General features: G+C 46.0%; 1 protein-coding gene across 2 annotated transcripts in view; it reads right to left on the bottom strand.

Moving 5' to 3' along the window:
- Positions 1–24655, bottom strand: part of Slit3 (slit guidance ligand 3) — a 593809-nt gene that overhangs the window by 157262 nt on the left and 411892 nt on the right. For both annotated transcript variants that reach the window (XM_075941332.1, XM_075941331.1), the window contains one exon: positions 6877–6948. In XM_075941332.1, coding sequence (XP_075797447.1) covers positions 6877–6948 — 72 coding nt within the window. The remainder of the gene's footprint in view (positions 1–6876; positions 6949–24655) is intronic.

Raw genomic sequence — 24655 nt, forward strand, 5'->3', positions numbered from 1 at the left:
CACTGTAGCTCTGATTTTGTTCATGATTAAAAGTAAGGGGGGGCGTCACCATTTAGCGGGAGAAATATGAAATTAGAGGTGAAGTGAGAAATGGGGTCACTTTGTCAAATACCTTGTTCAACCTTTAACGTGACAACGATAGGCATAGCCTTGATTTCGTTCTGGGCCAGAATGCAATAGCGCTCGGCAGGGGAATTGTGAGGTGGTGATTCTCTATTTGGCTTATTAATTTCACCCTGGCTTGGGGCCTTGTTCTTTAGCTGATGACCTACTGTGTGTGGCAGCCAAGCAATACCAAGAATCCACCATCATCAGTTCTCCAGAGTCTCCACTCGCCATTTCTTAGGCACACGTCAGTGACATTGCCTTTACACAAGGGCTCTAAGGGATATGGGCAGCTGTCCTTACTGTCCAGTGAGGACTGAACCTCTTCCGTCTAGTTTGGTGACAGTGGACTGGCCTCCAATTAGTTGACAGTTCCCATTAGCCCCATGCTCAACCCTGGCTTCCTTCCTCTTTGTCTGGGGCAGGTCTGTAGACCCTTACAGGACGGTGATTAAGCTAGGTTTGAGTGTTGATCTGACAATCTTATAGATCAGCTTTTCAAAGAGAAAAACCATGGTCCTCCCATTATTCCCCACAATAAGAATGGCCACTGGCCTTACTGATGCATATTCGTGCGTGTATAGCTTCAGCATTACAGTCCATCTTTAATAATTTTTAATATCATTGTTGTGGTAGAGTATTTAAGGGCAAGGGCTTAGGTTTTGTGCAGAAGTGAATCTATGTGCTGGAAGAAGGGTCCCTGGACCTGGCCAGTCTCAGTCTGGGAAATAAGTCACATTTGCCGAGCCTCGGGCTCCTCACTGGCTGAGCTGGACTAACACAGTCCTCCCTGTAAAGTTATGGCACGCACACAAGTCGTAGGCCTCTAAAGTCTTAGCTAGTTATCTGAAACACACTAGAAAAGGAAGACAGCAAAGGCTCACGCATGGAGGAAGTAACAATATTCCTCACCAATAATTCCTCTCTGACATCACTGGGTATGTAATACACTACCATTATGTCATCATTGTTACCAAGACAGAGGCAGCTCAGGTGAGGTGGAGGACAGTTCCTCTTGTACTGAGCTCCAGGTTTTTCTGACCTGGACCGTCCTTGACCATCCCCAAAACCAGCGTCTCACACTCCTAAGCCAGGGCACCATCCCATGCTACAAGAGTATCAGGACCATTGTCAGAAAGAACTCCTTCACATTTGCCCTTCTCTGTCTATGTGTGGGACACAATGTCCGGCACATGCTATCCTGCCCGAATGTGGCTGAATCAGAACATCAGGAGTCTGGGAAACTGTTGTCACTTGGATATGCCCTTTGTCCTCATCTTCAGATGCCTGAGCTCAATGACTACCGCTTTAAAACCAGAATGAATTCGGAGGCTAGCTTAACCTTGAGAGGAATCTCCTAGGAGATGAGTCATAAGACAGTTCTGGCTGTTTCCGGGGTGTCCTTGCTCAGTTTGGGGAGTCCTAGACACTGTGTTGCTCAGGTCTCTTTCTATGATCATTCAAAACTTCTGGCAGGCTCTGGCCTGCAGCACTTCCCCTGGCACTCTGCTGACACAGTGTGCTCACGCCTCCTGGGTGGATTAAATTGGGGGTTGCCTGGGTTGGCAGGGAAAGTGAGCGGCAAAGCAAGAGCGTAAGCAGGGCGGGTGTTCCTCATCCACGGATGGCCACTGCAGTGCAGAACTGTGGTCTCAGAGTAGCCAAATGTGTCTGGATTTTTGAGAGAAGCTGAAAATTTGGAGTTTTATGTAAGTGATCCCAATTTTAAAATGTGAAGTGTTAATCATATATATTACAGAATAAAAAGTATTCCTTGTCTATGCAATATGGGTTTGCGGTCTAGCCCACAGCCTCTGGTGTAGAAGAGAGGAGAACGCCAGATTGGCCTTCGATTCTGTCACAGACGTTTTTGCATTCCCTCAACCTCCTTATCATTCATTATCAAACTGTAATGGTAGGTGGACAAGCTGTGCTTAGCTTCCCAAACCTTTCCAGGGGTCCCTTCTGAACATCTGTATTGCACACAAAGCCCAAAGAAGAAAAAAGCACAGACCGCAAGTCCAGGACCCTAGGTTCTAATCTCTACTAAATACAATTTACTGTTGACCTTTGGCACACCAGGACTAGGTGACCCCAAGGAGGTACCCAGGCTACAGACAGTTATGAGGTATGGCTCTCCCTCTAGTCCCAGCCTTTCTCTATGCTCTGAGTTGTAGTTGGTCATTTTGGAGACACCAAAAGGCCCTGCCAGGGCCAACTATAGTGAAGTCACCGTATTTCCCAAGCTGGCTAATGACCTAAGTAGGAACAAGACCTTGAAACCCACACACACTCATTATCTACAGACCACGGGATCTCCACGCTACTGAGCTGGTACCTGGATCTGTTTTCCTGACATCTATAGTCTGGCTTTTTTGGTTACCTATTTTCTGATAAAGACCATCTGAAATTCTTACTTGCTACATTTACTCCAGAGATGTCTAAAATATATCTTTTCATCTCTTATAAACTCCTGAAAAATAACTCCATATCTTATTAATATCCTGAAAAATAACTACATATCTTATCAATAGGCTTTCTCACTGTATGTGTGGCTGAGCCTGTGCGTGTCTACACAAACGACGATCAAACGACAACTTCCGGTGTTGTTCTGCAAGCGACAGTCATTGAAATGGAGTCTCTGGCTTGGGCGCTCCAAGAAGGCTGGGCTGGCTGGCCAGCAAGCCCCAAGGATGCACCTGTCTCCCCCCCGCCCCCGCCCTCTCAATGTTTATCCAAGTTAAACTCTTTGCTGCTGCGTTTCATTCACACAAACATGCTGGGCAGGGATACGCCTGGTCTAACTGAGAACTCCCTGGCCATTTTCATATTAGGCTGACAAGGGCTGCAAACCTAGGTTATGACATCCCGAGCACAGGAACCTCAGACTGCAGGTTCATCACATGCGGCCACCGCGTGACTCAACTTACCTGGAGAAAGATGCAAAATGCGCAGGGCAGGCAGAAGTGAACAGGTCACCACTGGAGTGACAAGGGGACGTCTGACCCACAGAAGCCTGTGTTCCCCAAAACTTTACATAACAGAAAATCACATCTGGATGTGTGTGTGTGTATGTGTGTGTGTTTGTGTGTGTGTGCATGTGTGAGCTCACACATGCGTGTAGAGTTTCTGGAAAACAAAGCCCCAAACTGTTGAGTGCCAGGAAAACAAAGCCCCAAACTGTTGAGTGCCAGAAACAACAGAAGTGAGACTAAATCCTCCCTGCAGTTACAGCGTTAGTACGTGAAAAGAAAGATTTTTTTTGTTTGCTTTTACTTTCTCCCATGAGTTTGATTTATCTTACTCTTTGGGGGGGGGGGGCTTTGCGCCAGGAGGCACCTTGCACTTTGAGGGGCTGGTTAGCTGGGTAAAGGGAACAAGAAGAGCAGTTCTGTGAGCTTGTGGGAAGTTCTGACGAGAGGCACTGACAGCTTGCCTAGCTCAGCTCTTGGAGAACAGGTCACATCACCCTGCAGCACACAGGGCTTGGGGGCGAGCCTAACATCTCAAGCTTTGGCGACAAGGACGAGTGAGGCGGCTTGGTGTAGTGGCCACAGAGGCTGGCCTGCCTATTGCCTAGTAGTTTATTGGCTACTGTAAAACTACTGTGAAAGGAGGGTGATGGGAATAGTTTCCTAGGGGCGCTGAGGGCAGGCAGATAGCCAATGTGAGGGAGTGTTGGGTGTGGTGTGGTGTGGTGGGATGAACTGCCAGCTCTGCCCATTTCGCCATCCCTCCTCCACTGTGAGGGCGTGCCAGACTTAAGAAGTTGCGCTCCTGTTCTTCTTCCTCCCCTTTCTGTGGACTGGAAAACAGAGGGGACATTGCCTTTCCTTGTTCACTACACCTTGAGCTGAACAGTCCCCACAGGGCACAGCCACCATGGAGGGGACACTGTGCCTTTCACTCTTTCCTACCCTAGCCCCATGATCTCCTCACTGTCTGTGGTTCCCGCTCAGAGCCACGTTTTGAGTTCACGTTCAATGTAATGAACAAAACCAACTTTTCAATGCAAAGGAAAGTTACGGCATTTCCAACTATGAGAAAGACGGGAAAAGCACAATACGAGTGTGAAATATTCCCTGAGGGGTCAACATCTCAGATTGTCCTTAAGACAAATAATCTCTAGAACTTTCCATGAGATAAGCACACCACATTCCTCGTTTCCTACCACACACTACATAATGTCACAGTACATCTGAACCATGACAGTTTTCTCAATATGCAAACAATTATTTTCCAGGATTCTATAAGTAACCTTTCTAGGGCTAATGTATTTTGAACATATTTATAGCTGAAAAAAATTATTAATATGCAATGCCTCCACTTAGTTCCTGTCCATTGTTTCATTGATAAGATTCCTTATGGTGCCTAACTTTTGATCACAGAGATGTGTTATAAAATGTCAATGTGTAGATGATATTTTGAAGGTCTAGGGTGGGGAGGAGAGGCTCCTTAAATGGAGATGTCAACTTTAGCCAATTTCAGAATGGCTCACCATTAAGATGGATGTTCTCAAAGCTCCGTGCCTCTGCTGGAAATTAAAAAAGCCATGGAATAACTGATTGTGATTAATTTTAAGTGCTTAGCCATGTGAAGCCAAATGAGCATCTTTAAAACAAAGCTATTGATCTGTCTTTGTTTGGAATTGAGAAGATAAACGATTCAGATCCTGCAGGCCTTCTGCAATGATGAGGAATGAGAAGTTTTTATTACTGTTATTATTATTTGGCCATGGATTTCTAGATTTTAACTTTGCAACACCTGATATGTATGGATATCACTTTTTTTCCCCTGTAAAAATCTGAGAATGGAGGAATTGTTCAAATATGTCCCGGGCAGGAATTTTGACCTGGACAAAGGCGCAGTAGGGAGAAAGATGTCGGAAGGACAACATTTACAGGACCTCCTGTGTGGTCCCTTCTCAAAGGTGACAGGTCACAAAGCTTGACCCAAGTCCATGGCTTCTTAGTTCCCTCTAATGTGAGCCTATCCTAAATGCTTCTTTTCCCCCAAAGACTACCTCAGACATCACTGGTAGAGAGCTAACCAAGGGCTGACAGGTCATCACAGCTGTTTAGTGCCAGCTGTGACTTCTATTTCTTCAGAAAGGCATTTTCTCATCTTTCTCATTCTCCTCTGCAAGGAGTAAAAGGTGACAGGTTCCTAACAGACCTTTCTACAGAGGCTTTTTTCGAAGGCAGGGAAAATCACGCTTCCCCTTCTCAACTCCAGTTTCCCAGGAAAAGAAGACTTGGGCTGCTAAATTCGAGCTGGCACACTCTCCCACAGACATGCAATTGTTGCCGGTTCCGGGGTCAGAGTTTGGTGAGGAGGGACCATCCATCTCAGGACTGACAATCTGACCTCTCCTGTCTGTGGGTCCCTTCTTTTCTATACCAGGAATCCTCAGCTTGCAAGCGATTGCGAGTAGCTTGCAGCATCGGCATCCCCTCTGTTTCCCGTGATTCCTCCTAAAAATCACCTTCCTCTCTAGCAAGGTGCAGGGGATCTTTCAACCCACTGCTGGTGGCTTCCAGGTGAAAAGGCAGACTATGCACCCTCCTTTAGGTACAAAGGGATATTCTGACACATTCATTCATTGAGCCAACCATTCATTCTTCCACTGCAAGCAGCGCAGGAAATATCTAACTATGTAATTTCACCCCCAAGGATGCTCAACTCATCCTATTCTCTCACCACTCTGAAGCTAGATCTGCTCCAATGTAATGATTTTAGCAGATTTTGGAGAAGGCAAGTCACTCTCAAGTGAGAGCAATAAACTCCTTTCTTTTAGGAAAGAGAACACTGAGGCTCTGAGAGCCAAAGGGATTTGCCCAAGGTCACATGACTAATTAGTGGCTGGATAAGGACTGAATTGCACAGCCCCTGACCTAAGTTCTACCATGCTTTATTGCTTCCTCTCCAGGTTTCCCCACATCAAAGGCAGTGAGCAGTGTACCTGCTGGGGAAAACAATCAAAGTGTTTTCTAACACAATCTAACTTTAGTTGAACGACCCCAACATGACCCCTCAGTGACTTTTCTCCAGAAAGCAGGTTTCTTTAGTGAGAGCATGTGAAAAATCCAAGACACAGGAGGACAATCTTTGTGTGTGTGTGTGTGTGTGTGTGTGTGTATGTGTGTGTGGTGTTTCTACATAAGGTATACACGGTGGGATTTCAAGGAGGAATCATTTCCCCCTCATCTTTTCATCCCCACTACTTTAAGGCTACTATTTAAAGTTTGAATTTAAGCCTCAGATAAGATCTCAGGAGCCGAAGCAATAACTGGACCTCACCAGCCTGTCTGTCATTCCCCCTTGTCCTGTGCCAAGGTCCCTCCCTGCTTCTGGCTAATTCTGATTCACCTTCTGGTGATAACCCCTCTGTCACTGGCCACAGACCTGTAACCTGTCTCCCTGTCTTGCCCACACTCAGACAGCCGCTCCCTGAATACACAGACAGATGCTGGGGGGCTATTCTGGCCATCTGCTCCAACAAATACAGCGGGAGCATAAGAGAAACGGCTCGACTGAGGAACCCCAGTTTGTGGGAGGTGAGAAATCACACTTTGCAGCCGGCAAACACTTTGGCCAAGGTAAGCCGGAGGGATCTCCTGGTGCCCGATTTTAATAGCATTGCAGCAGAAGACCCAGAAATGCACCCACAAGGACCCCCCCTGCGCACACGCTCCCCCTCTTTTCTCTCCGCACAATGTATACACTCTCTCTCTCCCACACACAAGGCAGCAATCGCAAAAATTAACTCACAGGATCTCCAAATCGCGCAGCGCTCGGAAGGCTCCATCTTCAATGCAGCTGATGTGGTTATTGTCCAGTTGCCTGTGGGAAAGCAAGGGAGAGCATGAAGGCAGAGCAGGGGCAGCGGTGAGGGGCTGGGCGGCTAGCCGGCTTCCCTGGCCACCAAGCGCCTGTCCCTCCACCCATTGCAGGCTCTGCTTGTCCCTGCCAGGAGCTCCTGCAGAGCCAGCCTGTCTGCCACGCTGCTCCGTCTCTTCTCTCTGACTGTCTGAGGGAACTACACAGGCGAGCGCACCAAAGGCTGTCAGGTCTCAGTAAATATTAATTGCGCATTTTTTTTTTAGGCAGAAGGGAGTAATTTCATTACATTAGGGCATCCAATCCATTACGAGCTCTTACCGTCATGTCACTGAAACAATTTCATTAAGCTAAAGGCCTGTAAATCATTGGAGGTCACTGCTCTGCCCTCCGCGACCTCCCAGAATGCTTTTTCCCCCCCTCTCCCTCATCTCCCTTTTACTGGAACTTACAGTCTTTGCTTTGACACAGCGCTAAATCTCAAGGCTTTATCTGCCCAAGAGCGGTGAGGGTGCATGGGGAATATACCAATTCCAAATTAGACTCAACTAATCTAATTTTATAGTCTTTTTATTATTCTAAGCACCAAATGTCTGTGGTGGTTTGTTGTCTCCGTGCATTGTTATGGGGCCCATCTGGTAGGTCATTCTATGGGAACATTTTCTGAATAAATACAGATTCCCTCAAACTGCACTAACTATCGCCAACAGTAAGGAAATTCATTGATGGAAGTGTGTTTGTGATGGAGAAGGAAAAAGAACAGCATTATTGCCTAAAAGATGCACCACTTATGTTTAAATTGGGGAGAATTAAATGCACCTATTTTTAGGATTCCTTTTTAATTCCCCTTTCCCGTCCTAAATGCAGGAAAATAATGTGTTTCTAAAAGATGCCTTGAGTAAGAGACATCCCAATTGAGGACTTAGGGATTTTAGTTGAGAAGTAATACACAACAGACACCGCTTCAAACAGACAGCCCAAAAATGTTTATTATTTGTGAAATAGTAAATCAGGGTATATATTACCATGACCACACCCAACTTCTACTATATGCCATACATTTATTCCTAAAACGGCAATGTACAGAAAAGAATGTCGTACAGAAAATGACTACGGCCCTTTGCAGAGGACACCGCTGTTGGGGCAAGCTGAAAGTGTGGCTGTACTTAAAACTTTTTCCATGGAGACATATAAGAAATGAAAAAAAAAAGAGTCCTTTTTAGGAAGATCATTTCCTATGGCTGGTATTTTGATTTGTAACTTCCATTAATATATCCCAAATCAGTTCTCCACGAAACACGCCAAAGTAACAATAAAACTCTCACAGAGGGTTTTATTTCATTTTATTTTTTACCAAAGGAAGATAGAATATTATGATCATTGCAAAAGTATATGGATTGTGAGCCTGTAAGCATATGTAAGTTCCCGTGCTGTCTCAGGTCCGGTACGGCATTATGAAGCCGCATCACCCAGACAGACAGTCATCACGGGGCAAGGCTTAAAATCGATGATGTCCAGAATTGAAAGTAACTAAGACACAGATCTCCGAAAGCAGAAGCATCCTTGAGGTTGACCAGTTCTACACCTAGTGTTCCAAGTCCTGGCTAACGTTAGCGTACATGGGCTTACAGGGTTCTTCAGTCCCCCAGCTTTCTGGAGCTGTTCTTTACACGGTTTTGCTGATGCCTTTGGATCTGTACTGGAGCAGTCACTTTCTGGGCAGTGGTTCTATTCGGGCAGTCTAGTCTTGCTGCACAGTGCCCAGATTTATCATCAATTAAAAGGCCGATGAATCAACAGCCTCTGCTCCACGTCAAGGCCACCAAACCTTACCAAGCAGAAACTCGGCAGGGCTGGCTTTGGGCTCCAAGAAATTGTTCAACGAACATGCTGAATTCGGCAAAAATGCACCATTCGCCTAAGTAGAAAAGTATCTAAATCATCAGATTGTCTGGGGTGTGGGAAGATGGCCGTTTGTGGGGAACCCACTCGAGTGTGTGTGCAGCCCAGAGAGGGCTTTGCAATGCTAGCACACTGCAAGCAGATGGATTTGGGGAGTGTTTTCCACTCTTTTTTGGGAGGCATCAGTAACCAAAGAGGAGATTCTAAACATACAGATCCCCGCCCAAAAGGGAAAAGAATGGAATCTTCAGGAGAAAAGAACAATTTGTAGAAATAAGAGTGGAGGAAATCCTATCACAGAGTGGTGGGAAGAGAATGAAAAGCCTGGGGAGGGAAGCTTAATGAGTTATAAAAATCTGCACTCAGTGTTACATGAGACCCATAAAGCCCAGGTCACAAAATGATGTGGACAAGAGGACCATGATCATTTAAGGTAAAATCAGAGAGGTCAAATACATTATTAATTGTGTGATATTTAAGAATTTTCAGTGAGAGGCACACATTGACACCTATTTGTTTATTCATCAGAGGGAAGACGGAAACGGAATGTAAGCATCTCTGTGGCTGTATTTCATAGCTTACTTTAGCACATATGAAATGTATCAAAATTTAAAATATTTATGCTTAGGCGTGCTTGCCCAGGAGACGTTTATTGTAATGGAGATGGTGTCCTTTCACACTCACTGTAGAGAAACCAAACAGGACCTGTATCTATCCCCACCTTGCTAGTCAAAGGGCCAGGCTCAAGGTGCACTGTGAGGAAGTCTACATGGGTGCCACACGCCTGTGGGGTTTGCCAGGCACATGGAAAACAGTGCTGACTCCACCTGCCCGCTGGTACAGCTTTGTAGAGCCGAGCAGCAGAGGATTCACAAAAAGCCCAATTAACAGTTCACAGTCACTCCCGTTTCATGTAAACACTGGGTCCCCAAACAAAATGAGCAGTCGCCTGCTTCAGACAGATGCCTTTTCTTTTACACTTATTTATTTATTGAAGGGAGCGGGTGTGGAGGTCAGAGGACAAACTGAGCGACTCTGATCTCTCCTTCAAAATACGTGAGCTCCACGGATTGAACTTTGGTCATCAGGCTTGGTGGCAAGCATCTCTAGCCAGAGAACCATCTTGCCATACCCAGATGGCCTCTTCTTCCCAAAATAACAACGCAGAGACATCCAAGTCTGAAAGCACGTAAGAGGGACAAGAAAACAAAACAACAAAAACCACAACAGAAAAAGCAAGCTCAGCGTTTCTTTGCCAGAGTTGGAATAGAGAACTAATAAACACACAGAGAACTTTCTGGTAGCTGAAGCCAAAGCATTTGATTTAGCAGTTTGCTTCAGAGAGTCTGGTATGCTGGAGGCTGCTGATGTGTGTTTTAAGTGCTCGGGTCAAAGGTCTGTATCACGCCTTTGAAAAATGTTCACTCAAAGACCCTCTTCAAGACGAATGAGAAAAGCTCGTTGCGCGCACCATGCCAAGCACACCATCACTCAGGGGGGCATGGGCAAAAAGAACTCTGAACATGTGAGCAGAAGGAGCCCAGCAACTGGGCATGACACGCTTTGCCCCTCTTCTTCCCGGATGGCAAGAAGTGTATTTCTCATCGATGCTAAATAGTGTCTCCTTGTGCTTAGCACAGGTCCATGGAAGAAAATGCTGAGCCATTTGTCACAGGGTCCTGGCTGCTGCCCTGTGGTCCCTGTTATGACAAGAGAAAACACCTAAGTATTATTTCCCTCTGAGTCCATAGAGGGTTCAACACCTCCTGGCTCCCTAAGACATGGTGTGTCCTCCAGCAGGGATCCCCAGAAGGAGACGCTATGAGATTTCTATGCTCTTCTTAGGAAGAATAGGAAGGCAGTTGATGGGAGAGCGAAAGCCGCTCTTTCTTTTTATTTTTGAAGGTAACTTATTGTCCTCTACTTTATACAGAATAATTTGATTTGCACTCCTTGGTCTCTGAATAAGTTGAGAAGCCCCAAAACATTTAATGATATTAAATTAACCACCCTAATTTCCCCGGGAAGCTTCGATTTCAGCAAACAATATGCCTGCTAACATGATCCCAGAGCCCATCTAGGAAGAAATCCTCAGACAAGAACTAAGTGCAGACCCCCTGAGAGCAGTACTCCAACTACTGTGCTCTCATAGTCCGAGAAAATAAACAAGTCAGGAAGGAAAGCCAGCATGAATGGGGACTTAAGGTAATCTCTTCGTACAGCAGACTCAGAGACAGCACTTCTGTGAGAATCCCTGACCCTAAGCGTAATAGACTCCGAATTATCCCAGCTCGTCTCTTTTGCTTGCAGTTTCAATTTTCATAATTGAAGCAGGAGAGAAACATTTTTTTTGCAGTTCAAACATTTTTACAAAGCACGCGGAAATCCTTAAAAGAGGTGAGAGCTAGAAAAAGCTGGTCTACAACATGAACACTAATCCACCCTACATCAACTACCACAAAAAGTAAGATTAAAAAAAAGAGTAAGAAAATTCCAAGACTTCAGTGATGCATGTGGGTTCCCATGAGAAATACCTGGGAAATGGGAATCTCCTGAAACAGGCTTTGGCTATTTGGAATAAGAGTAGCATTTCCAACAGAATTCCCTATGCACACATAACGTCTGCACACCTGGGCTCATCCCGCTGCTGGGATGGAGGGTGTCCCAGCATCTCATCAAATGGTTGAGGCATCGTTGCTCCAGGGCCCCCAAACAGCAGCAGCAGCAGTAGCAGAAGCAGTGTGCTGCTTCAGAACTACAGCGAGGGTCGCTAGAGTCCTCCTTGTGTGAAGTGCAAGAAGCAGCCGAGGCTGAGCATTCTCTGGGATTAAACCATTTGCTATTTTCTGAACAAAACCAGCTTCAAAAAATATACAAAATCAGCAAAGGACTTTTGTACAAAATACACAAGGGATACCCTAGTAGAAAGCCAAAGAAGTCCACGGCCCTGAGATTCCCTAGCAGACAGCCAAACAAGTCCACGGCCCTGGGATTCCCTAGCAGACAGCCAAACAAGTCCATGGCCCTGAATTAGAGTAACCTAGAATAGTCACAGCGCATTAGCAGAAATGCAGCCTGCATTCAGTCCCCAGGATGCAGAATGGAGTGTAAGAGAGCTTTTGCAAACAGAAAGATGGTTACCTCATTTGTGGCTTTTGTATGCTAACCAACCATCTTTCTAAGAATCCAAACGAATGTGAATCTGTTTACAAATGTGTGTATGGATGTAGACGCACATCTTCCAAGTGTACTTTTTTTCGACTGAAGAGAAAATATTACAATTAACAAAAAAAATGTGGAAATCCTGCTTTTTTAAACCAAGGCTGGGGATCAGACAGGAAGAACCTTGACACGCTGTTTGTCTTCTTGGTGTTACCTATTTGTTCTTTAAGTAGAAAACAAGAAATACAGCAGCACTGTTTTTTTTTTCTTAAATGACATCTTAAGAGAAAAATCATCACTGAAGAACAAATTGTAGGAACCTTTGTCTGCTGCTCTTTCCAAACATAATATAAAGCTCAAGGTTATTTTAACTGGCAAAATGAAAAAAAATGTGTTCCAAAGAAAAGCATACACTTGATATAATTGAGTACTGGTCACACTTTGTAGGCAAATCAAACACTTGATCTTAGCCACAATCTGTTAATGAATTGTCACTACTTCTCATCATTAAGGAGCTACGGCCATTCCACATTAAGATGACATCTCACATGCGCAAAAGGAGGGGAACCCATTATTCTGCACATTTAGTACACTTGTCCACTAGTCCCAGGCATACATGCATAGAGATATGTTTACCCATCCATGAATTATTTAAGTATCTGCAAAGATCTCTGTCTGCACAACTGACATCTCTATGCCTGTATCTCCTACATATGCACGGACAGGTGTAAGATCTCCCTCACGGACACATGTAAATGAATGCATACCTTACAAAACAGTCAAAGGGATACTGGACCTCTGACATTTAATGTGAATATACTTAACAAAAATTATTTATAAAACTGATTGCTATCGTTCCAGTGAAGTCAACCAACCAAACCTACTTTGTAAACGGGGGACAGAGTCGGGTTAATTAAGCTTCTGATCACAATAGCCTGCCTGGAACACAGTTGAAAATTGAACAGAAATCTATTTTAACAAGCGTCGTTAAGGCATACTTTGCCACACAGCAAGCGTGGAACCTCTTGCTCAGTATATATCACATTGCTGTTCAACACATGCAACTTCTCAGCAGGAGAATATCTGCGTCCGCTGAGGTGATGCTTCTGGAAACAAGCTCTGCAATAATGCAAACACAGCTGATGGACTAGCAACAAAGAGGCACACCCGACCTTGGAGAATAAAGAGGGTCTCACACATCGCCGGGAAATATCAATAACTCCACTTCTGTGTCTGGAACCTTCTCATACTGGGGTGTTTGACAAGCACATTTGCATGGAAATATCCAAGTGGAGGATCCTGCGAACCAGTGTAGCACCAAGGGGACACCAGGGGAAAGGGCAGAGCTCCTGTTTCATTCGGACACATTATATTTGATGTTTAAACAAATCCTGGCATCTCTAGGCAAATAAGAAACAACAATAAAATACATAGAAAGTACATCATATAAAATGACCCACGCTTACAATGAGAGTGCTTCATTTGATTGTTTAGATCAGGGAACCAAATAAAGCTTGGTTACTGTTTACAAATGTTTTAAGGCTCACGTTTCAAGTCAGCTCCAGGTCCTGTGGCCACTTCTGTATCAGGACCAAAGGCTGACCAAGCCACTGTGGCATCACGGTTTGCCTATGACTTTATCTGTCCCATTCTGGGAAAACCCATCATCCCGAGGCAAACTATGAAGACACTTTGTAGGCATCCAGGTGATGGCTATTCAGCCCTTTGTGTTCTGGGGCGGAGTCCATCAGAAGGGGATTAATTTCCAGGGCATCATACTCTCGCTTGGTTCTAAAGCTTCAGATGTCTTTGGATTTACAAGCTTGCTTCTGGTTATACTCATCCTAAAAGTCTCCTCACTCCGTTATAGAAAGTGAGCTTTGTATAGCTAAAACTGGTAGGCGAGGCTGGTGGGCACCTGAAATATACGAATTGTTCCACAGTGCACTCTCAACCTTACTGGGAATTTGAATTTCTTTGTAAGACGTATGTATCCGTGTTTTACTCCCTGGCCTTGCTGATGTCATGACTACTCAGAGGCTGGACAAATAAATGGCTGTCTCCATAGCGATTGGGGCAGGTCTGTGGTTTCCCTAGTTACACTCCTGAGAGATAACCATCTGTGGTTGGTCCTCAGCAAAGGCGCAGGACAGAGGGAGGGGTGAGAAACGGGGAGACGAAAGGCATGAAGTTATACCTGCTAACAGAAGTTGTTTCGTTATACTGTCTTCACTCCTTCTAAAGCGACCAGCACAAACTCGAGTCAGATAGTGTTTTTCATCCCACGGGGGTTTCAGAAAAATTTCATTTTGAACACCAGGGAACAGATACAGCCCATGACTATAGCCAACAAGCTGAAGCCAGCGTGGAGGTATTTCTTTCTCCCTGGGTGTCCACAGGAGAGGTTGGATCGTAGGTGTCATAACTCAGGGTTGAAGGCAGGTGTCACCACAGCTTGAGGATCTGTCCCTGACAGTGCTTTGAGTTCCCTAGACCCTCAAAGAGTGCTTAAGAAAATTACACGGACTGCTCATCTAGAAAATCTGAGTTTACTAAGTCATCCTAACAAATCCTTTGTGAGTTATCAATGTTTGATAACACACAAACACACACACACACACACACACGCACACACACACACACACACACGTATATATAATGCAAGGCCACAGTTCATGTGACTTCTAGCTGTGGAAACTAAGTGATTGTCATTAGTGTCCTCCAATTTCAGTTTCCGAGAGATGGAGACAACAGTGTTCAGCCAAAAGGCCATCATGAGGATTAAAGTAATGAAATGTGTATGTGCTGGAAATATATTTCTGAAGCTATTTAATTTTATTTGCTTTAAAACTAATGTTATTAAATAAAGGAATCCATTTTTTTTCTTGCATAATCTCTAAGGTCTCTTTCTGCTCTGAAGTTGTGTGTCTGGAGATTGATTTCTTATGAGTTCCTAAGGGGGAAAATCCTGTTCATTTTACTCAGCCTCCTTTGCCATCCAGCATATCCGTTTATCTCTTCCTTTCCCGTCCCAGCCTAAAGAATCTATTATTTGAGATATTTAATATATTCTTCCTGGAACAAGGGCAGCAGTTCAGACCCACGGGTTCTTCTAACTTCTCCAGCCACTAGGAGATTGAAATTCAAGACGCCACTAAAAACTTACATCAAAGAAAATGCATATTTTCCCTCACAAGAAAATGATCCCAATATGGTGACATATTTGGAATCCCATGGGGGAGATCTTCTAGAGGAGGGCGATTGCAAAATTTAACCTCATTTATCAATGGTTATTTCTAATCAATTATCCATCAAGTAATATACTGAGCACCTAGAGCAGTTCAAGGTCACACCATCGATGGTATGTAGTTTTTTTCCCTTTTATTTATGTATACGTGTGTGTGCATGCCTGTTTGTCTGTACGTGTGCCATGTGCATGGTGGATGCCTGGAAGTCAGAAGATGGGGTCAGAACCCCCGGAGTCATTGCTACATGTGGTTGGAGGCAGCCTGATGTGTAAGCCTAACCCATGCCCTCCGATTTAACATCCAGTGCAGTTAACCGCTAAGCCACTGCTCCAGCCCACGTATTTCATTTCTTAATCTTAGTATTCTTTAGTCTGCACACTGTGACTCTCTGTAACCCACATTATATACTGCATGGCCACCACAATCATGGTAATGGCATACAGCCTTTCTTAACTTAAGAATCAAGCACTAACCCAAGCATCTTAGACAGATCACAGCAATCCCTGTTCTACAGAAGAGGAATGCGGTATGGAGGGTAATGTCCCCGAACTTGCTTTTGGACCCAGGTGTGTCCACACTCCTGAAGACTAGAAGTGAGCTGCTAACCTGGACATAGTGTCGAGTCTGTCACACAGCCCCTGCTCTCTCCCTCGTACGTTCTCTGAGCACACCACGTTTTTGTGTCTAGCTTATGCTGGTCCTTGTGGCCTCCTCTGTTTGTGAAGCGTCCATCAAGGACGTCCTCTAGAAAACTGTATACAAACCAAGGCGAAATAAACCTTAGTCCTATGACCCTTTCTTCCCTTCATCAAAGGTTGATTTTACAGCAGTGGAGGTTCTTGTGAACACACAGGTAAAATGAGGATCCGGGATGCTATGCAGCAGCATTAAGGAGCATATCCTGGCCTTCCTGATCCACGAGTCTCAGGCTTTACCTACCACGCCATTCCACATCACCTGCAATGTTCAAAGTGCAAAGTTTGGGAGGCTTTAATCATGACTATATGGGCTTCTGTTACTGAAGGCTGAGAAGAGACTGATGGGAAAAGCCAGGTCTGTCTTTTGTCACTGGAACCCAGTTACTTTCACTGGCCCACAAGCACCATTATCCAAAAGACGGTACAAGAGGGAGGACCCCCGCCCCAGCAGTATCCTCACACTCAGCCCTTTGGGTCCCTCAATTAGATCCCTGAATAGCAACCTAACTTTTGGTTTTGCTGGGATTCGCCCCCCCCCCCCCCCGCCTTAGCTCTGAGTGCTGAGGATTAGGACAGTGTATACTGCAATTCCAGGTGAGGTGACCTGCTGGGACCCAACAGGCAGTAACTTTCCAGCCAGTCCGGGAAAGCTGAGCATTTTCTTGGGTGGGTGCATGACACACTCAGAGAAACAGTTGGTGTGTCCCCCCCCCACTCCCTGTTACATGGCAAGTTGTAAATTGCTAAGATTCCAATCAGTATTTTCTGGGCATGCCCTCCCTGAGGGTGGGGGGGGGGCTGCACATTTGTCTTCCAAGGATGCACAAGCCACAGGTACTGAAATTGCCAAACAGCTCTCGCTACATCGTGTACTAGGATATTGGGGGGTCAGTGACCATTAGCAAGGCATCACTCAGAGGTATCTTTGTGGCAGCAGAAGCCAATTAAAGTATGTCTTGTAAGCTCGGTGTAAGGGGACATCAGGGCCTCTGTAATTAACTGTGGAAAAAGTGTCGTGGAAACTCAGCCATGTGGGAGGCGCTGATAACTACATTCAATCAAGCTACTGTGTAGAACTGAAACACTCCAGGAAAAGGCCCGCTTCGTTTTATTTACTATTACCTTTAAGGAATAATGTTTAGATTCCTTGGTAACAGCGCCTGTCCTACCTGTAGCGGAGTTACAGTGGCTGGCCTAAGTCAGGGGCTTGGTACAAATCTTGGGGTTCACGGGAGATGCTGCTTCCCATCACTAAGACCGTTATCGTGAAAGTGAAGGGGAAGCCGCGAGTGCTTGGCCAGGATGTGGAAACACCGGAACCCAGCTATACAGCTATACTGCGGATGGGAGAGCAAGACGGTGCGGCTGAGATGGGAACAGAATGGTGGCCTTCTAAAGAGAGCAATCCACTGCCACCTGCCCCAGAGAGTCGATCCCCAGCCAAAAGAAGGGAAAACTGTAGCACAACACCCAGAATGCAGAAACGGACCACACCTCCGCCAATAGACGGGTGGATAAACACACTGTGGCATGCACACCACAGCGTAGTAGTGAAGCATTTAAAACAGGGATAAGGCAGTAGTGCATGCTGCAGCATGGGTGAACCTGGAAGATGATCTCCAGAAGACAAGTGGTCAGACATGAAAACTGTATCGTTTGGTTCCACCAACATGACATGCCCAGAACGAGGCAAACCGAAAGAATCAGAAAGCAGATTAGCAAGATTCAGAAGATGGAACAATAAAAGCGAGATGGGAAGTGAAAGGTCGAGGGTTTTCCCTTCAAGGAGATGGGAGTGTCTGGAATTAGAGAGAGGTGATGGTTGTATATTGTTTGTAAATACATTAAATAAAAATATACAGAGTTTTACACTCGCTAAATGTGGATTCGTTTGCTTATTTATTTATGGACTTTCTCAGTCGGTGTGTGTGCTGTGGGTGTCAAGAGGACAACGTGAAAATCAGTTCTCTCCTTCCACTGTCTGGATCCTGGGAATCATCACACTCAGGTCATCAGGCTTTATGACAAGACCCTTTACCTGCTGAGCCACCTCACCAGCCCGAGTTGTACACTCCTTAAGTGGTTAATTTAGAAGCTAATATTCCATGCCTCAGGCATACAGTAAACTTTCATATGTTTATATATATAAAGTTGAATTCTATGTATGTGTAAATTTTATCTTGTGCCAGGAGAAAAGAGACAGCAACTGAAGAAGAGAGAAGCTCATTCTTTCCACGGCAAGGAGGAGCGCTGTTAGAACATCACACTATGCAAGGGTTATTTCCCTGTGACAATATCATATGGACATGGAGGGGAGCCTGGGGCAGGCCTTTGACTGGGTGCGATAAGACAGCAAACCCTCTCTGCCTGGGTGTGAGCAGAATGGTGTTAGCACACAAGATCAGAGAAATTATGTTAGCACACCAGGAGAGAAATACAGGAGGGGATTTAATCTACCTACTTTGGGGGGTTTATTTATAAGCAATTGTTAAACTGCTTTCTTCCTAGCTTGCTCTGGGGACACTGCCTGTCACTCTGCACTCAGGAGAGAACTGGATACACAGAGAGGATGGCGGGGGCGGGGGGAGAATTGATGGGAGGGCAGAAGACTGCCTGCTAGACTCTGCAGTGGAACATCAAGTGTGGACCAGCTACTGCTTGGCACTTTCCACACGGCTACCTCCCCTCTCCATCCCTCCAGCCAGCGGAGTCCAGCACAGAAAGAACTCAGCAGATTGAATCTGTATTTCAGAAGCAGCGGTTCTGCCTTTGTGCAGGCTACCTCTTTGCTTCCTTCCTCTGAGAAGAAGGACAGCAGCCTGGAGGTGGTGGCTATGGGGCAGAGGGAGACGCACCAAGGACTAGACATCCTTCTCTGCCTAGCCATTGGTCTGAGTGACTAGGAGCTTATGAGCCTGACTACTGGGGAAGAGATGGCATACAGGCTGAGGGAAAGTGACAGGTCCTTCCCCTCAGGCTGTCTGTCACCAATGTTCTCCAGGACTCAGGAACAGCCACAATAGTGTCACTGAGCTGAGAGATTTTTTTTTTATGTTGAAATAGAAGGAAGGGGAAGAGAAACAAAGAGGAGAAGGAACTGGCAACCATAATGCTATATGAGATGGTTCCTTCCTGAGGACCCTCACTCCAGTGGGGCTGATTCCACATGTGGCTCTGATTAGAGTTTTTCCTAAAGCCACTGCAGGACTGGAACAAGGAGACCATTGCAGGCGTTTAAGAACTGGGGACAAGATGGTACTGCCCAGGAGGGTGCAGCGCCAACACTCGAGTTGCTAAAATGATAGGTTTTTTTGTTGTTTTTTTTGTTTTTGTGCTTTTTCGAGACAGGGTTTCTCTGTGGTTTTGGAGCCTGTCCTGGAACTAGCTCTTGTACACCAGGCTGGTCTGGAACTCACAGAGATCCGCTTGCCTCTGCCTCCCAAGTGCTGGGATTAAAGGCGTGCGCCACCACCGCCCGGCTAAAATGATAGTATTTACTGGAAAAAAACCAAACCAGCCTACAAACAGGCACTCTGCTGAAGAATTAGGTGGCCAGGATCTTTTGCCTTGCTGACTCGTGGCTTTACTTCTCAGTAAGCCAGGGCATGCGAGGGATGACTTCTGGGGCCCCTGCAGAAGTGACGTTCTGGGACGCCGAATTCCCACCCAAGCCCCAGTGTGCACGGGAGGGTGTTTTTAACTCTGCTGTTGGGTATGATGAGCTAGGTCTTATTTTTAATGCAGTGTCTTGGAGGGCTGAATGGTCGTATGAGGATAGAAGCATAAACAGATGTGGTATTAAGGTTTTCTAAACTGCTCTCTGGAAAAGGACACAGCCTGGAAGCGTCCACAGCACCTGTTGGAATTCTAGTGAGGAAGAGAACAGCTGTCACGCTTCTGTGTGCTTCTGGGGGTTCCGAACAAGTGGTTAGGCTACTGCAGCTCCTTCTATTCTGGTCCTTGAAAAACCTCCCTGTCCAGCTCCCCCATGTCTCAGGAGCTTCCTCCCGTGAGCCACAGGGAAGGCTTTAGAAGAGCACCCACAGCTGGAATGCCATTCCCCCATGTCTCAGGAGCTTCCTCCCGTGAGCCACAGGGAAGGCTCTAGAAGAGCACCCACAGCTGGAATGCCATTCCCCCATGTCTCAGGAGCTTCCTCCCGTGAGCCACAGGGAAGGCTTTAGAAGAGCACCCACAGCTGGAATGCCATTCCCCCATGTCTCAGGAGCTTCCTCCCGTGAGCCACAGGGAAGGCTCTAGAAGAGCACCCACAGCTGGAATGCCATGCAGTATGTCAGCATGTGTTAGGAAGCTGAGGCTGGGCTCCTCCCATCAGATGGAAAGGAAAGGTTGAAAGAGAGAGAAATCCACTTCAGGTGACACCCTCAAGCCCACGGATCCACTGGAAAGTTCTGAGATGCCACAGGAAAAGTCATCAGACTTGACATTCATCCCTCAAGGATTCCTCTGCCCCTCATCTGAAGACGACTTAGGCTCACACTGCTTTCTGGAAAGTTCACCCCACTCTCACACCCTAGCCAGAGGTGAGCTCCCTTACGAGTCTTCATTAGGGAAGAGCAGGCTGTTTCAAGCAGAAACTGGGAAAGAAAATCTCCATTTCTGGATTAAAAGTGAGAAGCTGAGTTACACAGCACCCCAGCCTTGGTATCCCCCAAGGGGCTTCTCTTATTTACTGGGTTCCCAGAAGCTCTTTAGTGCCCTTAACTGTCCCTGGCATTCAGAAACTCACGAGTGATGGCTCCAAACAGGCATGCAGTTTTTTCTTATACTCAATGTCCCCAATTCTGTTTCCTTCTTGTTCAAGTTCATCGCCTGAGGCTTCCATTTCCACCCTGGCTAACTCACTTGCTTTCCTGGGCATTTACATACTGAGATTAGTCTCCTGCCCCCACTTGCACTGGTTTCTAGGCCTGTCTGGGCTGGGAGCAAGGGGTGATCATGACTGTGGGTTCTCTCTAAACAGATGGTAAATGAGGCCGAGGGTGCCCCCACTTACAAACGGACAAGTATGAAGGCATCCGATCAGAGGAAAGGGTTGGATAATCAGAGCTAACATTTCCTTTGCCTGTGATAGATAATCACTTTGGAAACGTCTCCCGGCCTGAATTTTTTTTCCTTGGGTCAGCATTGTGGTGGAGGCAGTGGGTGGGGGATGGGGCCTGTGTCCATCAAGATGTTCTATATCAACCCCTCCAAGAAGAGAGCAGCCCAGAATTGTCTCTGTACAAAGGGCCTGCATTAACTGTAATGAAGCAAATGACAAAATCAATAAAGCGGGAATTGCGCGGCTGTCATGGAGATGATGTAAATCCGGGGGTTCACGATGGTTATGAAGCTATTTAGAATTGTAATTAAAACCAGCACCATTTTTTTCAAGATAAAAGCCCCTTTGACAACCATAAATGCAAGCTACAGGAAATTTTCAACAAATATATTCAAAATTAATGTATGGCGCAAAGATGGCATAAATTAACAGAGGATAATCCATAAGCCCGGGCTTTGGAACGTAAGAGCGCCGAGTAAAGAGATTTCGATTTCACGTTTGGTTTTCAAGCAATGTGGTTTTCAATTTTAATCAAGTTAAAGCTTGACAGAGCGCTCAGAGACCCCGAATGAATGGCAGCTTTCTGACAACTACTTTTCAGGGAGACTGAAGGTGCTGTCTCTGTATTTGCCCAACTTGAGATCTGACTGCTCCGGTCATCTTACTTGGCTAGCGTACTCCCAAAGGAATCCGGAAGGTGTGCAGGAGATGATAATTTTGGTTTTGGAGGGGGCTTAAGGTAGGAGGAGATGGGACAGGATTTTTATGTTTTCTTTTCCTAAGGACTGACTGTCCTCGGGTTTACTTCCTGAGTCTGGGTCTCACCTACAATGGGGAGATTTCTTAGGAAACATCCCTGCCTAGCTACCCACTTACCTGTCTGCTTTTAGGTCATTCCAGGGCTGTGGTCTGGATGAGCACTCCCCAAACATCTATGCATGTGTTTAGTCTTGGTTTCCAGGGTGACACTGTTGGGAGGTGATGGAAACTCTAGGAGGTAGGGCCTGGTGGGTGGCCATTAGGTCAGGGAGGGCAGTCCCTCAAAGGGACTTGAGGGGCCCTGAACTCTTTCTACAGTGTCTTTCCCACTTCCTGGCTTGAGAGGAAAGTCGTTTGCTTTGTCCTGTTCCTACCACAATGTGTTGCCTTCACCAGAGGCCGAAAGTAATGGAACTACTCTATTTTGGGAAGAAAGTGCTGGAACCATCAGCTAGAATACACATTTTCTCTTTGTGAGTTACGTGTCTCGGGTACTCTGCATACGGATGAAGGACTAACTAGAAAAACAACTCACCTTTTATTAATAATGACTTCAACACTGCTAAAGAAGACTCCAGCCCTGTGGCTGATCATGGCAGCAGACTCCGTATAATGGTGTTGGGTGCAACCAGATTGGTTCTGAGCCCAGTATTTCCAAAGGAAAAGTGCGGCTCAAAAGAAGGGACAGACTATTTAAAAATCTTAGGATGGCATTCAATAGGGAAGTCAGGCTGGGTTCTTAATCTCTAATCATACTATCTGGGGGAAGAGGAGGGGTAGCATGTGATAAACTGTGGGGAAAAAAAATAAGGCTGTATATGATGATAACCGGTAACATTAAGTCTGAAATGCCACAGAATTGGGGTACGCTTGGCTTTTTCAATTTAATTTGGGCTTCAATATGGTCAGATGCAGGGGCTCCGAGGGTAGGAATTGAAGACTCCCAGGAACTTAATGAGATGATAATATGGTTTTTATTTCTTGTGTCTTACGATGGCTTCATGTTACAAAGGGGAGGCTTGCTGGCAGGGAGAATGCCCCTCTTGGAGCTATTTAATTCCTGGGGGCAGTAAACCAGCCGAGGGTGAGGCCATTGTTCATAAACCAACCAACCCATTGTGAGCCTATGCTCACAATCAGTTCTCTCACAAAAGCCAGTACCTCCTCTTTCCCAAACCAGCCCTGGACCAGGTATCATATGTCTAGTGCCTGCCCCACATCGCCCTATCCCTATCAAAATGATCCAAACTCTACAGCTCTGAGCTGTTTCCCTGCTTGGCATAGTTTTTCAGTGGAAAACCCAATAAAAGCTGGGACCCACTCGCCCCACTGAACCGCTTCTCTCCTGGCGACTCCTGAAGCTTCCCGCCATCACCTGGCACAGCATTCCAGGCTCTTCACTTCTGTGAGGCCGTCAATAATAACTAAAGTTTCTCTCAAGGCCGTTGGCCTCCCTGTGTCACCGGTCTGTCACCTTTATAAGTTAAGACGAGGAAATAACGAAGCCTCAGTTTGGCACGGTTCTTGCTGACCGTCCGAATAGTCCTGGGCAAATTTAATCTCCAGCTTGTAAAAGGAGAAATTTGGACCATGTGGTTCATTTCTTAAGCCTCTTTCTAGCTTGTTAGGTCTATGAGTCAGTAGAGGGAGGTGAATTCCAAGCCCCACAATGCAATAGGAAGAAGGGCTGGCGGCAGTAAAGAAACTGTGGGCTTGCCAAGTCACTTACCCTAAAAGCTCTTCCCGTGCCTACTTCAGCAGTAAAACGGCAAAGGAAGAAAATCATTTTTGGAAATCTAATTGCATTAAGGAACTAATTCCAGAAAAGGGTCTTGGATTGGGAGCTCATCAGGATGATTCGTCTTCTGCAGGACAACTAAGAAAATCTGCACAGTACATCTCAGCAGTACTTCTTAATGCAGGGTCCATCTTTATGTGTGTGTGCATATGAGAGAGAGAAAGGGGGGAGGGAGGGAAGGAGGGAGGGAGGGAGGGAGAAATATATAGAGAGAGATGCTGGGGACCAAAGTTAAGGCCTTATGTGTACTAGGTAGGTGCTTTACCATTGAGCCATACTTCTAACCTGATTTTTCTCTCTCACAATGCAGGGGATCTACCATGGAGTTACAGCCTTGGCTGCTACACCAAGGGCCATTCAAATTGCTGGAACTGTCCAAATATTGTGAAGCAACAACACAAAGAACCCAAAGAGAAGTCGAGTGGCAGCCGCCATTTAAGACGATGTAGGGTATAGCTAGTCTGTCCAAGGAAGTCTAGTGGAAGCCATGCAGGCTCCAGGAGCATGGTGAATTAGTCAACAAAGCGAGAACCCCTGGACCAGGAGCATTGGTGTCTTGGTGAGCAGCAGCAAGGTGAGAGATGGACCGCGAAGAGATCCCTCCTCCACTTCCCACCCAGGGAAGCTGCAGGAGTGAATTTGGGTTCTGTGCTATTATTTCTCATTGGTTGGACAACAGGCCCATGGCTGACATGGGGTAAAGGATTCCTCGGGATATTTAAGATAGGGCACAGGAGAGAAAGGGCAGATTAAAGGAATGGAGGCTTCGGCTTAAAGAAAATCTTAGAAAACTCTTCGTGTTCCAACCCCTGTCCAAAAATCTGAGTACACAAAATGCCATAAGCTGGTCAGAATCAGCTAAGATCTCAGCACGCAGTGCTGGTCTCCTTACTATTAGTGCTGTGAGCCGGAAGTCCACCACTCAGCTACACATTGGTTTTGTCTATAATGCCCGTAGATCTCCTAAAAGGAAGTCATGCCCCCCCCCCCTCATTGTCTTGCTTTGGTATGAAAGCGGGCTACGAGTTGAGGAGACAGCCTGTCGGCCAGCAGCCTTCATGCCCGCATCTGTGCCGCC

The sequence above is a fragment of the Microtus pennsylvanicus genome, chromosome 11, assembly GCF_037038515.1.
Source record: "Microtus pennsylvanicus isolate mMicPen1 chromosome 11, mMicPen1.hap1, whole genome shotgun sequence".
Taxonomy (NCBI): Eukaryota; Metazoa; Chordata; class Mammalia; order Rodentia; family Cricetidae; genus Microtus; species Microtus pennsylvanicus.